Below are 24,649 nucleotides of genomic sequence, written 5' to 3'. Positions count from 1 at the left end.
TGTGGAATGTGAACACATTATCAGACCGATTTTCGAAGAGACTTACTGTCCTATTCATAATGACTTGGCGGAGATTTAAAACATCGCTATTATACGCTTGTTAAAAAATGGTATTCATAATCGCATAATAGAGCTAAAACGCTCATTATGTCTTCGATAAAGCTGACGTGACTTATAGTAGCTAGGAACCAAAGAGAATTTAAACACTAGGAATCTTCTATAAACCTATTTTAAGCATTCGAACGCAAAAAAACATGGCTGACATCAATCAACTGTCTCGTATTTGACGATAAATAATGTGTTAAAATAGCTTAAAATAAGTTTGAACTTATTTTGACAACTGACAAACCATTGACTTGAAGAGATGTCTGTTTCAATTGATAGTTCCTCATTTAATTCGTTAAAATCATTTTTATTTATACGAAATGGCAACATTGCGTACTATAGAGACGTATCAGTTAAGGGAGATTTATCTAACGAATATGAATAAGGAATTTTATCGAGCGTTCGATAGGCTTAAAACAAGCTTTATACCTTCTAAAAGCGTTTTATTATGAATAAGGCAGTAAGATTGCTTCCATTAATGGTGCGTGACGCCATTGAATTTAAAGAATATTCAAATAATGACAACTATTTATTATCTTGATCGAAGTCCACCTGAAACGTGATGATGCAAACGTAACGAAACTTCGGTTTAATTAAATAATAATAGAAACTTTATCGAATAAAATACTGTAATATCATCTGTATCCAGTCATATTTTTCTCACCAACGCCATCTTACCTTAGGGAACCAATTTAATACAAATGACAAAGAAACTAAATCCGACTAGAGTAAAGTATTGTGTTTAATTTAGTATTTCTATAACCTAACAGTCTAGTTACAAATTGTTTCATTTCGTTGTATTTACAAATACAATGAAAAACAGGGGTTTGTGGTTTTAACGAGAAATGTTAAGGTACTAGCAGTACAGTCAAATATAATCTGTGGACTAGAGCTACACTTATCTCGTGCCAATAATGAATCGAATCTAAAATGGCGGCGATACAGGCCGGTCTGACAGCGAAGTAGGGATGGCAGATAGGTGATGTTACAATTGCGAGTGAAAGCAAATCATTACTATTAGTGGCCGCCATTTTACATTCGTTTCTTTATTGGCTCGTGTCAATTTTACCACCTCATAGACTCATAGAGTGTGGTCTGTGGAGTACCGCCATACAATAATCTGTGGTCCTAGACTATCACTCACTTGACTTTGATTGACGTTTGAAGTTTCGGAATACCGAATCTGCCATAGTCTTTTTATTTCGGCCATTATTGCCGATAGGTCGTGGTTTCGTTTAGGTTACGAATCAGTTCGTAACCTGTTCATCACGTAATATAAGTTTATAAAAGATGGTGCAGAAGAAGGTAAAACCCATGTGCGTTTATTATAATTATATATTTTTATACTTCTTAATGGTTTGTACACGTTATGTATGTCTGAGTTACAATGTTTTGAAACATGTTTAGGTGTCGCTAAAGTGTTTGACCAAAAGTTATAAAGTGAAGAGATAGATTTTAAGCTAGATATTTTATCAAAGTGAATTCGCATTTATATGCATATTAATGTTTCAACAGTTTCTTTATCTGTAATCGACCTAACCTCTTCAATCATGCATATGTGTTAACTGTTGTCCTCTCTGCCTTTAAATGTTTTCATTTAAAGTTGACGCTCTCGAATAGTGTATCTTTTATTAGTTGTTGTTTTTAGCCTAAGAAGAAGGTCGGAAAGAAGGTAGCGGCCGCTCCATTGGTCGTCAAGAAAGTTGAACAAAAAAAGATTGTTAACCCTCTCTTTGAGAAGAGGCCAAAGAACTTTGCTATAGGTGAGCTATGTTTCTATTATTAATTATTAAATCTTATTGTGATTGGACCATGTGATGAAAAAAACTACTTGAATAATCCATGTGGGTTTAAAATATCGAGCTTTTTAACACTGAAATAATGGTCTTCCATTGATTTTTTATATTTACATTAATAAACAGCAATACCCCAGATTATTGTAGCTATTAAATTATCACATTTTTCCAGGTCAGGATATTCAACCAACCCGTGACCTGTCCCGGTTTGTTAAATGGCCAAAGTACATCCGTATTCAGAGACAAAAGGCAGTGCTCCAACGTCGTCTCAAGGTGCCCCCACCAATCAACCAGTTCACCCAGACACTTGACAAAACCACAGGTTTGTTATGCCTCTTGTTAAAAAAGATAACATGAAATATTATTTATTTAATAACATTTATTTTATATGATGAATATCAAATGCAACGATGAATAACTATGATTATCAAAAATATTACGAGCTTTTTAACTCTGATCAATTTCTTCATTTATAATTTGTTAGTTTATGTAGCAATGATGTTTTAATAGTTGTAACTTTTTCCAGCAAAGGGGCTTTTCAAAATTTTGGAGAAGTACAGGCCAGAGACTGAAGCAGTACGAAAAGAACGTTTGAGAAAGGCTGCTGAAGCCAAGGTACAGTTTCATTTCATTATGTGTTCATAAGTCAGTTGTGTGTGAAGTATACATAAAAGTACATTAAATAGTAGTAACATAATATAGTTAAAATGTTTAGTTTTTCCTTTTGGTGTGAGTTTGTTATTCATAAGTGTGGTTCATATTCCTTTTTTTATGGAAGAGGAGGACAAACAAGTAGTATGTCTCAAAATGTAAATGATTGCTAATGATAAGTTAGTAGTTTTTGAGAGTCTGTAAGTGATTTTAAATCCTATTTTGAATACAAAAAATTGTGTTTGAACCAACACACATTTTCTTGCAACACAGGAAGGTGCACAACCTATGGTTATTATTTGTTAAGGATTAAGTATGAAAGGATTCTTTCAAGATTCGTCACCAGAAATAATGAATTAGTTAAATAAAACACTTTTAAAGGATTAAAACATGTGTAATTGTAACGGTTTTACATTAGATGTCTATTACCTTTCCAGATCTCGTTTTCAGGGGGACTGCAGATGAAGTGAGTCAAAGATAGTATTTGTCATAGTTGTCATTATGAAGTTTAGCGCCATTTATTTCCTTAGAGGTGGTATTTGCTGTACACAGATGGTTTTTGGCAAAATTACTGACAGTGTCCTCTTCTTTTTTGGTATGTGTAGTATGTACCATCTGTGTACAGTAAATACCACCTCCGAGGAAATAAATGGCGCTAAACTTCATAATGACAACTGACAAATACTATCTTTGACTCAATTCATCTGCAGTCCCCCTGAAAACGAGATCTGGAAAAATCTTGAAACATCGGGTTAACTAAAATGTAAGTTTTACGCAAAAACATCTGATATAAAACTGTTACAATTACACACATTTTAATCCTTTAAAAGTGTTTTATTTAAATGTGTAACACTCTCGTTACTCAAAGAAAATACTATGAAGTAGTTATTTTCACTAATTGTTATTGATATCTGGAGCATCACTTAATATTTATTATGTTTTGAGTTTATAGTACATGATGCATAAAAAAAATTCAGATGGCCATGAAGACCTCTAACCACCAAGATCTCTGATAAATTCTAAAGCAAACCTTACCTTATTGATCATAATGCCAGCATATTAATAGATTTTTACTTAAAGGTCGCCAAAAAAGATGAGCCTCCAGCGAAGAGGCCCAATACAATCCGCTCTGGAACCAACACAGTTACCAAGTTGGTTGAGAAGAAGAAGGCACAGCTTGTGGTGATTGCTCATGATGTCGACCCTATTGAGGTAAGAGTTAACCCTCATATCTTTGATAAGGAATATTTCTAGCTGTATTTGTTCTCTTAGGAGACTACTGTTTACATGGACTCAACATAGCCTAGTCCCAGTTAATATTACTATTAATGTCATGTCAATGTATTACAATGATTGTGTTAGGTAGGACATAAACATATAGCACTTAAAAATGAACACATTAGAAGTAATTTTTTAATAAACAAATCACTTAACTATAGGATAATTTGTCACAGAAAATTATACATATTATCATAGTATATGAATGAGAATGACAGTATTACTTGATATACTTCACAACTTAAAACATTTTGTCCTTAATTTTTGTAGTTATCGAACTGTATCGACAGATGTCATCAATATTTACCTGATATAAATATTTTATTATAATATAAATGTGTAGCATATTAAATATTATGTGTAAGGGGACTGAAAATATAAAACAATGAGTTTGTGCTTCATACAATATAATGGATATGTTAGCATGTTGTGAAAATTCATGACCGAGCATTCAATACCTCTGACGCACTGAACTCATTTGATTGTGTTAATTGTGTATAGATGCACAGTTATAGTTGAAGTCGACTGAGTTATAAGGCCAATGATACAGATGCCCAAAACTAAAGACCTGATAATAAGTGCCAGTTGGACTTTTCTTTATGGAAAAGGAGGACAAACAAGCCTATGGGTCGTCTGGTGTTAAGTGATCACCTCAACCCACATTCTCTTGCAACACCAGAGGAATCACAGGTGTGTGTATCTAATTTTTTGAAGGTACCCATGTTGTATTGTCCCGGCAAAATCGAACAAGGCAGCTCATTCCACAGCTTTGTTGTACTTGAAAGAAAGTTCCTTGAAAACTGCACTGTGGCGTAACACCAAACATTCAAATGGTGGGGATTTATCCTGATTTGGGTAGTGCAATGAAGGAATTTGACAGCAGGAATCAGGTGAAACAGCTCTTTGGAACATTTCCCATGATAAATGCTGTAGAAGACACAATAAAGTTATGTCTCTTCACAACATAAAGTGATCTAGCCATTCACAGAGTCACTACTAGGTCCACGACAATTCGAGTAGCTATGTGGTGCACACAGTCAAATGGTTTGACCTGATACTGGAGTGCGCCAGACCAGAGATAAGAGCAATACTCCATATAATATATAACATCCACTCCCTCAAATATTTTTATGCTTTTATACAAGACCTTGACCAGCAGAAAGCTTCTATGCAATTGGATGCTGGTTAGGTAGACCTGGACCCATTTTTGGACTAATGATACTTAACATACTATGTCTCAAAGTGATGAGTGCTATTGTTCAGTATTTTGGTTTGTGTCATAACAATGGGTGAACACACCTTGCTTGTCTTGTCATTTTTTCTTATTAAAAAAACTTTACAACAAACAGACAAACCACAGTTCATAATCAATAGGTTGCTGATGGTTTATGGCCGAATTTTTGCACATTTCCTTTGCTGTAAATTTAATTTTGTTAACTGGATTTGTGATGCATCATACTTATGATTAATTTCATCTTGATGTAAGTTGATTTTACTGTAGATCACTTGATTATCTGTTCATGATTGACACACAGAAAAAGTAGGTAACTATGCTATAGGTAACTTCTTTATTTTAAAAATTAACATGATGTAAGAATTTCTTCACCTGAGGCTGCAATAATTTTAGTAATTGCACGCTGCATGAAGCAAATTGACTCTGAGCAAAGCCTTTAGTAGCAAGTAAATGTAAGCAATATTAAAAGTATGTACAAAATATTTTTTCTTTCCAGTTAGTCCTGTTCCTGCCGGCTTTGTGCAGAAAGATGGGTGTCCCATACTGTATTGTTAAGGGAAAGTCAAGACTCGGAGCCCTAGTGCACAGAAAGACTTGCACATGCATAGCTCTAACAAATGTAAGTAGTATTTTGAAGTGTAGTATCTAGGTTTAGTTTATTGTTATGGTTACATAAAATATAATAGCATAAAGTTTATTATATAATGTAAATATTATAATATTAGTAACACTTCTTATTTTGGTACTTCTTCAGACAGAAACTATTCATATTATGTGATAGTAATACTTGGTAATTTGCGATTACACTAATTGTTAAGGCTGGGGACCAAGCCAGTGCCCTTGATGAATTGAGCATAGCTAGGTTATCTCACACAAGATTGCCATTGTTTTAATTCGAAATTAGAAGCATTTTTAATTTACTACAAACAATTTTCTTTACAAGTATAACAAAACTATGTGATGTTACACAGTATTGGTTTACAATAAATAAATTTTTGTACAATTTTTATCTAGATTGAATGCAAAGGGTATTTTGGTGATTCTTTTTAGCCACTGTCTTTAAAAAATACAAATGTATAGAAAAAAAGAATTTTCTTCTCATATTCTGTGGAGGTATATTTAATAATTTTTTCTAAAACTATAATTATTTAATAAACCGTCAAGAAATAGTTTCGATTATGCTCTATTTTGGCAAAATCTTGGGAAGGCAGCCATAAGAGTTGTAGTGAAAAATCATTTAGGCAGCCAAGTTTAAGAAGTGTTTATTGTATGTAGAGCCATATTATGATGAACTATTTGCTATCTGAATGCCATGAGGTCAAACCTTCTACCACCAATATAGAAATATCTGAATATGGAGATACAAATCCATTTATTCTTTGGAAGTGTGATTTATTTAAGTTAATATAAAACGATGTTTTGTAGGTGGAGTCTGGAGACCGCGCCGCATTCTCTAAGGTGGTTGAAGCCATCAGGACGAACTTCAACGAGCGATATGAAGAGCTACGTAAGCACTGGGGAGGTGGACTGCTTGGCAACAAGTCTAATGCACGCATTGCCAAACTTGAGAAGGCTAAAGCTAGAGAACTGGCACAGAAACAGGGCTAAGCCAATAAAACCTATGTTATAAGTTTGATGTTTTATTTCTTAATCCTACAACAGCTTTAATATAATTTTTATTTAAACTCTCCAATTTTTGTAGAGCAATATAAATTATTTCTTAAAATTATAAAACCTACACTCATTTGTAAAATAGTGGACACCTAGTTACGATACCAATTTTTTTTTTACTATTTTGTTTGATATTATAAGTAGAATTGTTTTTCTTCCGAATTTTGATAAATCAATAAGCAAGGATTAGTTTTCGTTAATTTGATCACATTTCAATTAAATCAATCAAGTTTATATCGCTAGTGGTACAAAAGCTGACTTAATATTAGAACGTTTTTGTTTTTATAAAAATATTATATTTGAAATTACTATTGCTTTTTTAATTATTTTAGCGTTTACCATAAAAAGGAGTACCTAAGCTTTAACGTTTTGTAATTTTATACATATAATGTGAAAAAATACTCTTTAAATCATGTCGAGAAAGTAAAAAATAAATTGATGTACATAAATGATGTAACTATTGAAAACTACAATATTATGCAATACTCAATACCTGTACCAACTTACAAATATTAAAGTTCCTATTTCGAATAATTTGTTCGTCAATGCTGTCTAATGAGATTCGTCTACTACTACTACGACCGGTCTAAAAAATATCTATCAAGGACTGCGATCAATTAAAAAGCTAGTGACTGATTTTTGAAAGAACAGTGGAATGCTATAACCCTCTATTGTACCGATAGGTGGTAGGATACCTAACATTTAGTTAACCACATCATATTAAGATTAATTACGCTCAGGTGGAGGTGGACTAGTAACTTGCTTGGTTAATACGGTACTCCCGTAGTATTTACGGGACCTCTAGAAGTCCAGAACTGCCGATGTGTGAGTCTGATCAACAACCGTCGCCAGCGACCTGAATCCTGATGCAGTGATACCTAGGCTTTCGCTGGTGATCCACTTGCAAGAACTCTTGGGAAGCTTATCGGATCGCAGTCCTTGAGAATTAGTCTTGGTAGGCAAACTTGAAGGTCGCTAAGTCGTAGCAGTTCGGAAAATCTGCAGCCGGTAATTGATTCCACAAAGTGGCTGTGCGAAGCAAGAAGTTTCCCGCAAAACGCGCGCGGTTGTAGAATGCTAGACATCAGTATGACGCGATCAGCGGCGGCGTGCGAAACGGCAGATATCTCCTTTTTTATATTGCGGAGACACCACTAAAAATAAAATAAAAAATCAAAACCCCTTAGATTAATTGCTACAGTAAAAAGAACATTTCGTATTAAAATGGTTCAAAAATCTTGTGAACCCTTGACAATAAGTCAGAATTCAACAGTAAACTAAGGTCCGATGAAGTTACAACTAAATACAATCCCTGAACTCGGTTCAACGGCATATACTAGTGTCAGTTGAGCTGCGGCTCAAATAAAAAAAAATGTGAGCCGTCACGGGACGCCTGGCACATGTGAAAAATCAACATTATTTTGTAAAAGTAATATGCAGAAAAGAACATATTGTGATAGGAACTAAATATGTCATAATGATAAAATAAAATATGACGATTTTTTTCCAGATAACGATGACTATTTATTGAATAAACATTTATTTTCATTAAATACAAAAATTTACGAATTTATTTCAAATCGTGACTACTTAATTCGTTTAATCAGTGACTTCGGTAATAGTTATATTCGATGTTGCCTCTGAGGACGGTATTACTGTGACAACGCGACGCGTCGCCACGGCATGCGTCGCCACGCCAGAAATCGGTTTTACGTGCGGCTATAGATGTTTCACATCAAAAAGGCGGAGGATCTCGCCTCGGACCATATATCCTTTGACCGATGCCAACTACGAGTATTGAATAAGACTGATCTGTCAAGCTCGGCTATGTTCTAATGCATATAATCTTATGCTAAGCAAAATTCATCAGAGTAATAATGACTAAGGCCATACTGTTACTTGCTGGATTCTAATTATTAATCACATTTTATCTAAAAAAAGGCATATATTTTCTCAAAATTGATTCCTTTAGAATTATTTTTGATGTCATTTCTAATATACTAGTAACTAGATACTACTACCGTTTCGGACACAAATGGCGCTCTGAGAGAGAAGAAGCGGCGCAAGAAACTCCCAGCTTTCTTTTTTTGCGCTCTTTTTAATATCAGACAGTACAATATTGTACTATCATTGCTATTGCTATAAAATAATCATAATCTAGTACCAGGCTGTCCAATTAGATATTCAGCTGTGGAGTAGTAGGATTTACGACAGCCATTTTTTAATAGAACATTTACATTTAGTTATAGATAATGCCTGAACAGTGGCTGGGAGTTTATTATAAATGTGTATACATTTACTCTTAAAGCTATTATGTATCTGATGAAGCCTAATAGAATTAGTTATAAGCAAACATTTATTTCTAGTGTTATAATTATCATTATAATATTATAAATATAATATATACAAATTATTTGTACCAACATTTATTGCCGATGCGGGTTTTGGGAAGGTTGGCTTAGTGGGGAAAAGTGCTGGGAACGTGAGATGCTCGGATTTGAATCTTGCATTGTCCATAAATTTTGGTACAAATTATATTTGGATATATTTATTATTTTTTATATTAAGTAGGTATATTTCTTCACACACTTGCATTCTTTGGAACCTAGTGGTTGTTTCAGTCTTGCTAAGGGACGTCTGGATTTGCCTCTTGGAACGCATTCACCACTTATACGTCGCTGTCATTCGTTAAATATAACTGTATCCGTCGAGTTCAAAGCCTCCAAGCCTTTAGGTGAACATGCAAAATCTTTTGTACTTGGGTCATGCTTTCACTTAGACTAAGGATTGGTTAACACTGCGTTCCAAATAAATACCACAGGCGTAGTCGCTAAGTGAGGCAACGAATACTACGCCCAAATGGGCGTTAGAGTAATGTTTGACGTTGACGTGCCACACGTTCTGTTAAACTTTGCTAATCTGAATCGGAAACTAAAATGTCGGGTTGCGTAGTAAAACTTTGTAAAAATCATAATACAAGAAACAAAAAAGACACAGGGATCAGATATCATCAGAAAGTATTTTGTATTTTATTAATTTCAATGTAAAATAACACGAAGCGTATGTTACATAATTTAAAAGATGCCATTGAGTGTCAAGAGACCACACACACAAGAATCTAATAGTTGCCGTAATAAAAAAGCTATTGTCCTTAGGTAGTGCGGTATCTAATTGGAGCACAGCAGAAAACAATTCTTAAACAACGCAGATGATCTCCAAATTTTATGCCCAATTAAGTCGATTGATGACTACCTACATCTTCAAGAGGATTTAAACCGATTTCAAAATTACTGTAGTCGTCACAAAATCTACTTAATAGAATCCAAGTGTTGCGTCTGTATAGTCACTCATAAGCCTAACCCACTAATCAATAACTATTCCCTTAGAGACTGCCATATTCAGGGTAACGTCTATTAGGGAGTTATATTTGACTCTACTATTTATTCACCAACAAAGTAAAGTTAGCATCATAAGCTTAGGCTTTTTTTAACGAATGTCATCAGACTTAAAAACTACATAATAGTTTATTATAATGCAAGTGTGCTAGGTTGCTCATTTTACACGAAGCTGTGGGTTGCAGCCCGTGAGCCGTAGGCGAGGGTGTAAACTAGTGGAGTGTCTAGTGAGTAAGTTGCTCACGAGCTTCATACGCACTTTTTCAACACACTTGCGAGGAAAAAACAGTCATATAATATTGCATCAATCGTTCAAGCAAAATATGAAAATTCTGGGAAATGGCACACAAGTTTATGAAGTGAAACTTCTTTAGAATCGTAATTTGAAATTCGATAAAACGAAAAAGCGAGACAATAGAGACAAACAGGTGTAGGATTCAGCCGGGGAGAGATAGGAAGCATTATACAGTGTTTTGGTACCAGTCGATCATAGTTGAAGAAGAGATTGTCATATGTACATAAATATGGTAGCGGTGATAGTAATGTTTTTCATAGCGGTTGAGATCATGTGTTATCCTAGAAACATGTACCAGGTCTTCATATTGTGCAGTTTAGAGGTTTAATGTTATTTTACATCGGATACAGCGATTCCGTTGATTGAGTCTTTGGACGCCAAATAAAATTTGAAAATGTGCTGCAGTAGCACTGGATCAACAACAAGATCAAAAACAGTAATTTCAAAGTCAAAAGTCAAAGTCAAATAAACTTTATTCAAATAGGCTTAAACTCAGCGCTTCTGAATCGTCACTATAAATATTTCTTTTAAATAACTAAATTTACCAATTACCACATATGTTCGTAAAAAGTTGAGCTCGCGAGAAGAACATATACGAAACTCAACGGTCACTCTTTTCAATCAAATAGAGTATTTTAAAATAGCTGTAATATACATAAACAATTAGTTTGTAAGGTGCTGTATCCAATATATGAGTCGTGTACCATATGTTCCAAAAAAGTAGAGCTCGTGAGAAGAACATACGAGAAACTCAACGGCCACCCTTTGCAATCAAATAGGGTATTTTACAATGGCTGTAATATACAAAACAAATTAGTTTGTAAGGTACTGCATCCAATATATGAATCATGTTTAAATAATGTAAATTATTTTATAAAAAGTAATAAAGGATTAAATGTATAAATATAAATTATCGTATATTGGATGCAACAACCTTTAGAGCTTGACGCAGTATTTCAAAGATATATGGACCATATTAAGACCAAAGTATTTATTTCATACTTTAGTTACCACAAGTCTCTTGTATCATTTATCGAAAATATAAGCTCTGATTTTGAATAAATCTATGTACTATATACGAATAAAATGTATAATAATTATCAAACGTTGTATTACCATTATGACCATTACTAAACTATGCTCGGAGTTTCCCTGCGAGATCGAATAAGAAATGAGAAGATCCGTAGGAGAACCAAAGTTACTGACATAGCCCAAATTATTGCGAAACTGAAGTGGCAGTGGGCAGGGCATATAGTTTGACGGACAGGTGGCCCTTGGGGCAGTAAAGTCCTCGACCTCGACAACGTACTGGAAGACGCAGTTGTGGTAGGCCCCGACGATCTATTCAAGATCACCGGAATACGTTGGATGAGGAGAGCGCAGGACCAATCGTCGTGGAAATCTGTGGGGGAGGCCTTTGTCCAGCAGTGAATGTCTTCCGGCTGATGATAATGATGATGAATAAAATAAAATCCAAATGATATTAATTTTTATTCAATTATCAACATTATATAACCAGTGACTAAGAGCATTATTAAATTAAATAAACTCCTTCTAACTCGGTCACATAATTATTGCTTACTCCCGAGGGTCTTGTGACACGTTATTTTAATTAAAGTGTAGGAATGATGGAAGGGTGTGATCAAATTGCATTTGCAAGCAATCGACAGATAAATATTTGAGTTACTACTAATAATCAAGACAAAATTTAAAGTATAAAATCCACCATTCGACCGTATTACATGAAAAATTTACGTTTTCATTTACTAAGTAAAATTATAGATTTTTTTAAGGTTATACTTTTCTTAAAGTCTCGCCCAGTATCGGAATACTGGGTCTCGAATCTCGAGCGATGGCCAATTCCGCGGTCAGCTGGAAGGCAAAGCCAAATTGACTCTATAAATAGAACACGGCAATACTGCAAGCCGGCCCACATCCTAGCGCTCTACAAAGCGCAGGTCCGGCCACACATGGAGTATTGCTGTTATCTCTGGTCTGACGCACCCCAGTATCAGCTCGATCCATTTGACCGCGTGCAACGCAGAGCAGCTTGAATTGTCGGAGACCCAGTGCTCTGTAAACGGCTGGATCACATGGCATTACTTAGAGACGTCGCTTCATTGTGCGTCTTCTACCGCATTTATCAGGGGGAGTGTTTAGAAGAGCTGTTTCATCTGACTCCTGCCGCCGAATTCCACCTTCGCACGACATGCCATAGATTAGCATATTATCGCACCATCTGGATGTGTGGCGGTCCTGTGCGCTTTTCAAGGAGCTTTTTCCACGTACTACAAAGCTATGGAATGAGCTTCCTTGTGCGGTGTTTCCAGGACGATACGACTTTCAAAGAAAGCGCGTACACCTTCCTGAAAGGCCGGATTCCTATGATTCCTCTGGTGTTACAAGAGAATGTGGGCGACGGTGATCACTTAACACCAGGTACGCTCGTTTGTCCTCCTTTTTCCATTAAAAAAATACTTTTTTTTTACTTTCTAAAGTATGTCGAACGTATGTATGAACGTATGAATAATTTTGTTGAATTGCTTTGCTTAATATTTCATACATGCTGAAACTGTAGATATTGAAAAGAGTAATAATTATACAAATAAAATTTGAAAAGAAAATTTTTATGAACGATGACGGGACTCGAACCCACGACCTCTGCGTTCCAGTAATAATTATTTCATTCCAAGCTCATCTTTTCCAAAGTTGTAAATGGTAAAATATAGAATTGCACATGCATAATAATGTCAGTTGATGTTATTGATCTAATATCCAATTGAATAATTAATTTCGTTCTGAATATTTAATCTATCACTACAACACAGAGCAACATTTGGAGCATAAGAAGTAACTAAATGAAGTCGAAATAAGAGCTAAAGTAAGGATCCAGTAAGTAAGAAAATAGGCGCTTTTAAATTTGTGAAGACTAAGGATTTTTAATAGAAGAATGGTCGCAAGGAAATTTCTTGTACGTGTCTACAACTGATCTGTTACACAACCTTCTACCTGCGGGGCTGCCAAGTCGATTATTTGATAAATCATGGCGGTTACACCTAAAAGGCGGGGAAAGCACTTAATTACTCTTTTTATACTCTCTAATTTCTACCAGGGGCTATTAACTGGTTCATTTGTTCTGCTTTTCAATAAAAAAACATATTTGAAAACATCATTTCCAGCAATATCAAAATTCAACGGAAATGTAACCATTTACTTTATATGTACTTCCATCAAGATTATATTAAGTGTATACACCAATAGCGGCTTCTTTCTGCCTTTTATTAGTGTACTATTTAAATTCCTTGCGTTACTTTAATTATTAACTAATTATTATTATTTCTTTAACAATTGTATATTGTGGGGTTTTTAGGTATAGCTTTACGTTGGTCAAATTAAATGTAGCAGTAATTATTGATTATATTAGGTTAGGTTTACGAAACCACTAAAATATTTGCATGTCTGTCAAGACGAAACATGTGTCTACTTTTAAATTTGTAACAACAACTTTACTTGTGAATGTTTCTGGCAAATAATAAAATGGACTTTAAATACCGCTCCTGCAAACCGTCATGATATTGTATGAGGTACTAAACGCTTGTAGTTACTAAACGCGAAAATTGCTTTTGATTACATTCTACGTAATAACTTGTGCCTTGTAATTTTTAGAACAATATAAATATTGCTCCCCTGTACGCACGCGCCACCCTTCGAAGAGATCAGATGCTTTCTCAGTCACTCAGTCACTAATCATCGGGGTAATCGCGCAAGCGTGCTTTATGCACGCGTCCATTGCCAATTCTGATAAAATTAAAAAAATAAATATAATGGCGCCAATATTATAAATATAAACGTCAAAAAGATATCGCTCCAAATTTGAAATAATGTAGTGTTGTAATAATGTAGTGTTCGATAATTGTCATTTCGCGATTAGGGTGTATCGACTTTTTGTGTTTTGTTTTGTGATAATTTGTGATAGCAAGTAATGCCAAGTGATTATGTTAGTGATAATGGCAACTGTTTATGGGATTGGATTGCACGTTGCATCGGAACATATGGTTTGTGTTTATTTTCATATCTTTAACTAACTACATAACCTAACTAAATAATACATAATATAAATTTTAATAAAGATAGTAATTTAAATTATATTTTACTTAAACTTTTATATTCTCCTTTAATTAAAACAGGTAATTTTTTAATAGATATTTTATACTTAACTATAAAAAATTTAATGATAAATAAATATAAATTATACTAGGTATGAAACCTTGCTATTGACACATTGTCGTTCTTAGGTACTTACTTACTTTTACTGCGTTATTTTTCATCAGTAAGTATAAAAATAATCTGTCAAAACAAGCGATTATGTAGTCTATGGGGCAAATAAGAAATAATAAAAAAAATTGAAATAAGTACAAACAACTAGTCATTTGTCCCGACTTCGTTCGTCTAAATTAAAAAGAGTAAAAAATAAAAGTTAGTAATGTAGGAAGTAAAACTAAAATCCATACATACAAAATTAGAAATATTTCCTCCTGATAATTTAGGTATCGTAAGTTAAGGTAGGTCAATACTTAAGTTAATTTTACCCAATAGGAACAAATCAAATAGAGGCCACATAAAAGTCCACATTTCCGCTATTTTTCAACTTGACATTTTTTTTTGGGGAATGAATTCTTGTACGTACCACGTTCCCTCCAAACTAAAAAAGGCTCTGCAGCTGTGGTACTAACCTGGCCACTATCTTGCGCATAGAAGTCTCCAACTTGCCAGTAAACATTAAAACAAAAAATCAGTCTCTAAATAAAACCTTTTTAACGATTAAAACGTGTGTAAGTAATTTCAATTGTTTTTTTCCATTATGTTTTTGCGTAAACATTCTGGTTTCATTCAACATGGTATTTGCTGTAGACAGACGGCTTTTGGCAAAATTTACCGACACTTGACTGTGGCCTTCTTTTTTGGTATATGTAGTTTTGAGTTACAATATGGAAATTATTTGATCCCATTTATTAGATAATTTTAGCCCGTCTTGTTTATTGAAAGTTGGATGCTTTTTTTTAACTTCAATGACTTCTTTGCCAACTTTTTGGTTGTTCTAACTGGATGTTGTGGTTTGGACGGTCAGATATGATTGTGTTCACATACAGCTGACTTAGAGTGACTATGTTTAATATCCCCAATGTGTTCTCCATGTCGGCTTGAGATGTTGTGTTTGGTTTTCCCAATTTAAGACACTCACAGTCCAGTTTTAAATTGAAATTCAAATTCAAATATTTTCATTCAAAACAGGCACATCCATCACTTATTGAAAGTCAAAAACTACCACCCATTCCAAAACGAATGCATCAGACCAGAGAAGAACGGGCGCAACAAACTTAGCGGGTATTTTTTTTTACATAGAAAAAATATGTTAACAAAGTAATATCGTACAATTAAACTTATTATTTAACAGCCTGAGGGCGGCCGCTCCATTCCCAACCCGTGGAATCATTAAGAAAGACACAGAGACAGGATGATATAACCCTTTATCTTTTAAAGTATTTTATTTAAATGTGTAACACTCGCTGTAATCAAAGCAAAAAATATAAAAACCTCACCGGTGTCATTAGCCACGAGTAAGATGAACCTTGACAGACGGATTCAGTTTTCAATATTTCACTCAACCACACCTTAAGCGTTGGAATATATGTAGGTATGTATTATGCATTTGAAATTCAAATAAGTCGTTGGACAAATAGTCATTTTAATAACTTTAAATTCAGTCTCCCTCAAGAACGTTGGAAACAATTTCCATATTGTTGCAATGTTAAGTTTACGCAGCGACCATCTTGAATTAAAAAAATAATCCACAACTCTTCAAACGTCTTAGAAGTTGGGTTGGTATGATCTGACGGTCAAATCTACCAAAGCGGACGTTTAGTCGGCTTTATGTTCCACACTTTTGCCTTTTTTTACGAAATCACTCTGAAATACAATTGCAGGGAAGCTAGCAAAGCTACATATCAATAACCTTAAATCTTGGACGAATTAATTACTGGACTGGTAGCGAAGGCTGTGTTCGCCTTTACTCCATGTGTGTCTGGTAAATGGATGTGGACGAAGGCCAATCCTGGTCAATCAATCCTTTTTTAATTGATGTCTATTTCTCTTTTTAAAGTGAAACTTTTATTACATCGTCTCAAAATTTTTCGTCTGTGTGTTGCATGTCGCGTGACGGTCGGGCGGCGCCTATAGTTCGCAGCAGCTGACCGTGTAGTGTATTGTGACTATTACTTATTTGTGCCAGTGCTCCACGCTATTTTGTTTGTTATTGTCAGTGTTTAATGTAAATGTTGTGAATTATTAAAGTGAAACTTTTATTTGCTTTTGGTAAACAACGACACAGCTAGTGAGTCCAAAAAACTGATCAACGTAAACAAAAAATGTCTATAATGTGAAAAAAAGTTTCACTTTTACCGTGGTTTCATAAAACCACACAATCCTTTTTTAGTTTTAATGTCCACCATTGAAGAGGATATCAGAGATATGTAATGTCGTATGGTACTAATAACTTTAGAGCCAGCTTGACAGCCCTTGATATTCTTGTGTTGTTTTCATCAAAAACAAGTCGACACTTTGTGCATATAATAATGTTATGTTAGTCTTTTAAAACAAAATTATAAATAATTTACGTGACTAACAAGGGGGTCGGGATAATTTTTCAAAATGTAATGGAGTCGCGAAATAAATAAGATTGAAAAACACTGGATTAGCAGACTGGACTACTGGGCTTATACTATGCGTGTCTTCAGAGCCTTTTATCCAATTCCATGAAGACAATAGGAGGAAATATAGGCAGGAAATAAAAAACGAAAGTTTTCAATAAGAACCGTGTTAGAATGAGTTTTTACGATAGAGTCTCGTATACTATTCATGTAACAGCACGTTATAAGAAATAATGACACAATAAAAGAGAACTGCTTTGCAACAATATGTTTTATATGAATATTTTATTAAACGTAATTTGTTTCTTGTACTATAGGTACTTTCGAACGCTTTAATTAAAAAAAATGTCCGTTGTAGAGACTGCAGATAGAAGTGAAAACTTAGAACTTTTATTATTAAAATTTGAAATTTCATAATGTTTAAAAACAATTTGTTATACTTTAAAGTGATAACCCTCGCTTCTGGGATTAATAATTATAATAATAATAAAAGCCTTTATTCAGATAGTATTATTTACATATATACTTACAAACTATCCTTAACTAAGTATCTATCACTATCTGGTTGTCTATTGACAAAGGCCTCTCCCAACTTCTTCCACTCTTTTCTATCTTTAGCTAACCTATACCATGTCTTGCCTGCTATCGTCCTAAGTTCGTCTGACCATCTCCTGTATTGTTCCCCCGGTTTCCTTTTTAAATTTCTGGGATACCACTCTGTGATACATTTGCTCCATTTGTCTATACCCCGAAGGGTGTGTCCCGTCCAGCGCCATTCAAATTTTCTTATAAAATTAGTGACATTAATGATTTTTGTTTTCTGTCTTAAGTCTATGTTTCGAACTTTATGTGTTTTATTAATATTCAGCATACTCCTCTCCATGGCTCTTTGGCAAGTCTCTAGTTTTTTAATCTGTCTTTGCGTAGGCGACCAAGTCTGACAACCGTAGGTCAATACAGGAAGTACACAAGTATTATAGAGTTTTCTTTTTATGTACAAATAATAATATAACAGTCTAGGGACGCCCAAAAGAAGCTTTATACCTACTTAGTACCTATAAAGCGATTCATTTTGTACAGTTTCAATTTTCATGTGCTACCTCCGTAGGCATTGAACGATTATTATTTTTACAGTACCTACCTAATTAAGAGGTCAATATAAACAAATCGAAGATCTAATTTACTTTTCTATTGCATTTATATGGCTATAATGTGTCTATTTTTTATCTCAATCGAATATTGTGTAGAGTAGTGTCTAGTCTTAGGTACTAAGACTTTGCTTAAACTTTACTTACGTAAAACTAAGCTGAGTTAAGCTAAGCACAATCTCTTATTTCATTTTTGTACTCATTTGACAGTTGAAATTATGCGCGTTTTATCAAACTCAGCAAACTTTTACTTATAGTCTGAGTAAAGTTTACCAGTGTGAGGCTCCTTTGCACACGGTGCCGGCTAGATTATGGGCACCACAACGGCGCGTTGCGTAGTGTGTAAACATTACTGTGTTTCGGTCTGAAGGTGGCCGTAGCTAGTGAAATTACTGGGCAAATGAGACTTAATATCTTATGTCTCAAGGTGACGAGCGCAATCCGGTCAGAATTTTTGGACTTTTCAAGATTCCTAAGCGGCACTGCATTGTAATGGGCAGTGCATATCAATTACCATCAGGTGATCGTCCTGCTCGTCTCGTCCCGTATTTTCATTAAAAAAAAAGTTGGCGCGCGGCAGCTGCTACGCTATATATTTATATATATCGTGTAACGGTCGTAAGTCTGACGCTCTTGTGTAACGCTAACATCTAACGCTTAATAGAGCGCGCGCGGTGATCCGGCAGAACATCCGTATAAAAGCTACGCTTCAATAGCTACTGTTCAAAAATATCACGCTGTATATCCGTATAAAGATAATAATATAGATAATATATTCATATAGGTGAGTAGGTCGACCGTCTCTTTGAAATCTCCAACTTTGCATTATTCAGCAAACCTCGGGCTCCAAGCAGATCCATTCAGATCGTTAGATGCAATGGACATAAAGAGAACTCTTTGTGATTCAATTTTATTATGTCTCGTTAGGAACTGAATCACATTACACTAACCGATAAAAACTTAAGTAAAGGTAAAGAGGTAATTTGGACCAAACAATTTATTACGTTCTTTTTTATTAGCATAGCCAACACAATAATCACTAACTAATTACATTAAATATTATTCTAAATAAGTCTAAGTCTAAGTGTTATTGCACTTACAGGCAACGACCACATGCAAGTAACGTACGTAAGTAAACATACATAATTTTTGAATTTTAACAACATAAGAACTAATACAATATATAATAAGATACAATACAATTATAAATAAAATGAACAAAACTTATTTTACTTAAATACGGCAGATCTAAAATATTACAATAGATGAATGATTTTTGTTGAGCAGTAAATTATATTCCTGTCCAGCAACACATCAATTTCCGAAGTTTATACCGAAAAACAGAGAGCTTATCATTCAAAATGTCTATACTTCGATCAATCAGTGACAACCCTCACTTCTAGGATACACATATAAAATTTGGAAAAAAAAAACATAACAAATTGTTTACATTTACAAGAGCGACATCTCAAGTCAATTTCCTAATATGCAAATATTGGGGTCGAGCAGGTTATTAACTGTAAAGTAGATCCTGTAGATGAAGCCACAACCTGAGAGTGGAACAAAGCATTCAGGATCTTACGACGATACGTCAAGCGAACAGTTAGCTCAGTTGGAATCGCACTCGTACGGAACGCGAAAGATTGCGGGTTCGAGTCCCGCATCGTACATAAAATTTTGTTTTATGAATAATGAAGTGAAGTGAAGTGAGGGTTATCACTTTGAAACATAACAAATTGTTTAATTTTTTTTTCTTCGGTTACACAGCGAAAACTACAGAACCAATCGGAATAATACCTACTAATTATTCTTACCATTCAAGACCAATCAGTGTATCAAAACTACCACGAAATCGTGGAAAAATCTTTCTCTTATAAAAATTAGCTGTTGTAAATACAAATTAGCCTTCGCCTATGAAAAAGGCAATGTTCTTATTACATAATCTATTTATATGAAATAATAAGGTAAGAAATTAATTTCCTTTTTCCACTTAACTAAAGTGACGTCTTTAGTGACATTTGCGACTTAATAATGCATTATCTATGACAGAGTGACTCCAAGTAACTTGGCAAAAATATTATGTCAGCCATCATTTCAAATTTGAGGTATGTACGATAGTGGGTGAAGGTCTAAATTTATGTTAGTTTATTTCGACAAAATAAGAAAAAATATCAACCGGATTTTGATAACTTGATTGTCCCTGATTACCAGAGATTTATATCCTGTTGCTCAAGACTGCTGTTTCCGTTATTCTTACTGGCCAATAAGCAACCACAAGAAGGTAGGTACTTCAGGGATATTGAACAATTCTTGTCTCTCAAGCTGTCGCCATAGACACCTTCAGATCGAGTGTTATGCTATTATTTGTTCAAGAGTATCTGAAAACTTTCATACCTAAAGAACAAGATTTTTCTTATATGTGTGCAGCCAAGAGCTCTAATAATACTTGCGAAGTTGGTCAAACCATAAATCCGCCAGAACTGTTGGTCTTTGATTAGGATTAGGCATTTTCTCAAATAGCTGTCTTAATGTCGCAATAACCCTTGAAACTCTTTCCGTCATACGTTAACTGTATCTCTCACAATGGCTCGAAAGTTTCCTGTCGAGTAAAATCGAAGGGCCATCAATAGCTACAACTTCGGTGATATACAGTCCACTCGTCGTATTCATTGGGGCAAATTTTTATTTATTTTATTAAAAATAATGTGCACAGTCCTTAGTAAATCTGCATCTCTGCTTAAATTGTTCTTTACTGAGAAATTTAAATAAATTTGGTCAACTTCTTGGTATTTTTGAGTAATTATATTCTTCGTGCTCACATCACATTTCTAGAAGGACTGCATCTCTAGCTCTACCCTAGTCTTAGCTGCACTGTTGTTATACCTATTTCATAAAGAAGCCATGACCTCCTTATCTGGCAATGGATGTAATGCCAGTTTTCAATGCTGAAAGGCAAGAAATATTCCCAAGTCTTACTCTGTCTAAATAAATAATACTTACGTATTGTAAGATAAACAGATTGATCACAGGCTCAACAAACATAGGAGGCAATGATTCCATTTGTAGATTCTGTCGAAGGGACTAAACATCTTGCCACATACTGAGCGAACACAATGTGCTTCACTCTTTAAGGGGCCAGTATCTAAGAGGACATGAACTCCCAACAAACTTTCTGAAACCCTACTCTCCTAACTACATTATCCTCTTCATAGAAGCGAATAGGCTATTCGCTTCTGAGGAGAAACGCTGTAGAGTGTAGACACATCGTATGGTTGGAAAAAAGTCACAATAAATTCAAATGCAAAATGCTTTAGGAAAACAAAAATTACCCGCGTATCGCCGATGACAAAAATTATACCTTAATAAAGCTGTAAATCAGACATGGGTTATTCATTTTATTCTCCCAAGACACTATGACATGAATAGAGAGTTATTGCATATATCATTATCTCTCACTATGACAAGGGTACGATCGATTGCGAACGGTAAACGGTTTCACGCTTTATCAAGCCCGTAGATTATATTAAACTTCTATCCCAAAATCGATTCATTTTTAATACGTTTGACGTCAATTAAACTACTACCAACGCTTCGAAAAGAAATGGCGCTGAGAGAGAAGAAAAGGCGCAAGTCTCAACTCAACTCGCTTAGTATTTTGGCCTCTTTTTTAAAATAAAATTTATACAATACTAGCTGACCTGACAGACGTTGTTCTGTGCGTAATAAATAAAAATACTGTTTTTCATGAATTTGTCAATAATATTTCATAACCCCAAGAATTATTTTGTAAAATATGCTCCCTGTCAATGCCGTTTTATATTATGTATATAGAACGTCAGTGCTCCCTGTTGTTAACTAACTATATTGAAATTGTTTCACAGCAGAACTGTCAATAAAATCTCTCATAGAAAATATGTCCATACAAAACAAGTATTGAAAATAAAAATAATTATGGATCCCAAATCGAAATAAAAAGTATCCTATCTCTCAAGTTGGACTAAACTGCACTCCATGAAGTAATCCCCATTTAAATCCGTTCATGAGTTTTGGGGTCCATCGCGGACAAACAACGTGTCACGTAATTCATATATAGTACCTGGACGACCGAGCATTGCTCGGATTTTTAAGAAGGCACAAAACTTGAACAAAAACAAACTAATAGGACATCTGGATTCGAACCGAGGTCTTCTGCTTTCCTGATCACCCAATGTCCCATCTGAGCTATTATAGTCTTGTACATAGTGGTTAAATTTACCCTTGTATTCTAATGTCATTGTAGCAGTTTCTCATTAAAACACGGATAAAACTACAATTTTTTAAACCGAAACCCACCTAGATCGATTTCTCGCCCCCGACACTACATGTATACTAAAGTTCATTAAAATCGTTGGAGCCGTTTCCGAGATTCAGATTATATATATATTTATATACAAGAATTGCTCGTTTAGATATAAGATTAAGATTGTACAACGGTGGTACAATTGGTATCAATAGAACAGCGGTAGGGACTTTGTAATAAAAGCGTATATTAACTGATTATATTATTTTCTGTCAACAACGGGTCAGGCTAGTTATCCAACGCGTAAATGCTGCCAGTATTCTTGGTACACTTTCCCATAATGATAGTTTTAATTAAATGTTATCATAGTATTTTAAATACAGTTAAGATTTGTTTTGTTTGAATAATTTTTTATACCTTTTTTCTTACTTTTTTCGTTGGACTCACTAACCAATATGACATAATATACCACGAACAGCTTTATGAGAAGTAAAGTAAGAAAAGGTATTTCGTATTTCGTTCGAATATATATAAAAGAAGAAAAGATCGAGAATAGAACCCTGTGGAACACCTATTCCTACAGGTTTACCCAAAGATGTTCATGAGTAACGCAGTGCAATTTGCTAAAACTGAAGTTTTCTGTCCACTAAAAAATTTATCATCAAGTCCAATCCTGGTTAGTGAAAACATATTTTATTTCAATGCGTAATTCCTATCCGAGTTATGTATGTAATACACCCTGCCCTGCGTTAAATACACTGTGCTTTCCCCAGGGCTTAAATAGATAGGGAAGTCCCAGGCCCAAGGGTGCCGTAAGAGGCGACTAAGGGTTTTTTATAAGTGGGAGAGTCACGCTGCCGTTTATGACGTCAGCAATAACGATCCAGACTCGTCCGGATTAAACAGATTCAAAGCTGTATATTTTACTCCAAAATGTATATTCATAGATCTGTTTCTGGAATTTACACCCAGGTGAATATTTACAACATTTCTATCCAAAACCACTTCATAAATAGACAAGTAAATCAAATGTTAGCCCATCCTCTTCCGTTTATGACCAAAGACTTTCTAGACTAAACAAGCATCGCAATACAATAGCGCTCAGAGACTCCCATATATTTTAGGTTTTGTCCCAAAAAAGATGAAACACTATGCCACATGTCCTAAGAGAATGCAATGCGCTTCATAGTAAAAGGAGCCAACATTTAGGAAGACAAGAGTTTATCAAGCAGGGGAGTTTTTCAAAGCTTTAGAACATTATCAGCTTCGTAGACTCAGTTAGCCTGAGAGACACACTGTAGAGTAGTTTAAAGCATGAATGGCCAATGGACAGTATATATTTTACCAATGGGAGGATACGTACGGGATGCCGGCTAGATGGGTATCACAGTGGCGCATTTTTCTGCTGTGGAGCAAAAGTGTATGAGCAATATTTGTGTTCCGGTTTGAAAGGTGCCGTAGCTAGTTGGAAATTTGTGCGTAACCACAGATTTATTCACGTCAGCTGTTGATTCACTAGGGCAACAAGACAATATTGTCCTAAAACAACACTTTTCCTTAAAAACATCCATAACATGCGTATAAAAGTTATATAATTAGTTATAAATATTGACAAAGAAAATGTTTAAATAATACTCTTAATTAAACTCTTTAAATAGCTGCTTGAAAATTTTTTGCATGCTTTTTCATGTACACGAGATAGAGGACATTGTAATATTTAAGATTATTCCAAAGCAAAATAAATAATTTAATTTCATAGTGAAATTACTAAAGGTGACGAGCGCAATTGTGATGGCGCTCAAAATTTTGGATTTTCAAGAATCCAGAGCGGCACTACATTGTAATGGGCAGAACGTACCTCATCATATAGTGAATATCTTGCTCGTCTGATATTTTCTTCTTACAAAAAACGAATAATTACACGCTATAGATCTATAACTCGTTCGTCCTAAAGATACAAGTGTATTAACCATTTACCCCCTTATTCATAATGGTCCGCTAACTTTCAATAGCCGCTACGGAGTGTTTTTTCTCATTCTGACTTAGGTCAATAGAAGAAGACAGAGTGAGAATTAGCAATGCTTTAAGTT

The 24,649-nt window shown here is 34.6% G+C and overlaps 2 protein-coding genes and 2 non-coding genes across 4 annotated transcripts in view; all 4 read left to right on the top strand.

Moving 5' to 3' along the window:
- Positions 1-1,242: 1,242 nt before the first annotated feature.
- LOC126964684 (60S ribosomal protein L7a) lies at positions 1,243-6,694 on the top strand. Its single transcript, XM_050807951.1, has 7 exons — positions 1,243-1,410; positions 1,754-1,868; positions 2,074-2,223; positions 2,428-2,516; positions 3,633-3,764; positions 5,561-5,683; positions 6,490-6,694. The coding sequence occupies exons 1-7, from the start codon at positions 1,396-1,398 to the stop codon at positions 6,670-6,672; spliced, it is 807 nt and encodes a 268-aa protein (XP_050663908.1). The 5' UTR covers positions 1,243-1,395; the 3' UTR covers positions 6,673-6,694.
- On the top strand, positions 1,919-1,987 carry LOC126964752 (small nucleolar RNA SNORD36). Its single transcript, XR_007729427.1, has one exon. It is a non-coding gene; the product is annotated as a small nucleolar RNA SNORD36 (small nucleolar RNA).
- Positions 2,285-2,363, top strand: LOC126964753 (small nucleolar RNA SNORD36). The gene has a single exon (XR_007729428.1). It is a non-coding gene; the product is annotated as a small nucleolar RNA SNORD36 (small nucleolar RNA).
- Positions 6,695-14,184: 7,490 nt separating the features above from the next.
- LOC126964645 (serine/arginine repetitive matrix protein 1) overlaps positions 14,185-24,649 on the top strand; it is an 85,180-nt gene continuing 74,715 nt past the window's right edge. The window contains exon 1 of the mRNA XM_050807883.1: positions 14,185-14,480. The gene's annotated coding sequence lies outside the window, so the exon portion shown is untranslated. The remainder of the gene's footprint in view (positions 14,481-24,649) is intronic.

The sequence above is a fragment of the Leptidea sinapis genome, chromosome 5 (assembly GCF_905404315.1).
Source record: "Leptidea sinapis chromosome 5, ilLepSina1.1, whole genome shotgun sequence".
Classification (NCBI taxonomy): Eukaryota; Metazoa; Arthropoda; class Insecta; order Lepidoptera; family Pieridae; genus Leptidea; species Leptidea sinapis.
This window is presented reverse-complemented; position numbering and strand designations above follow the sequence as displayed.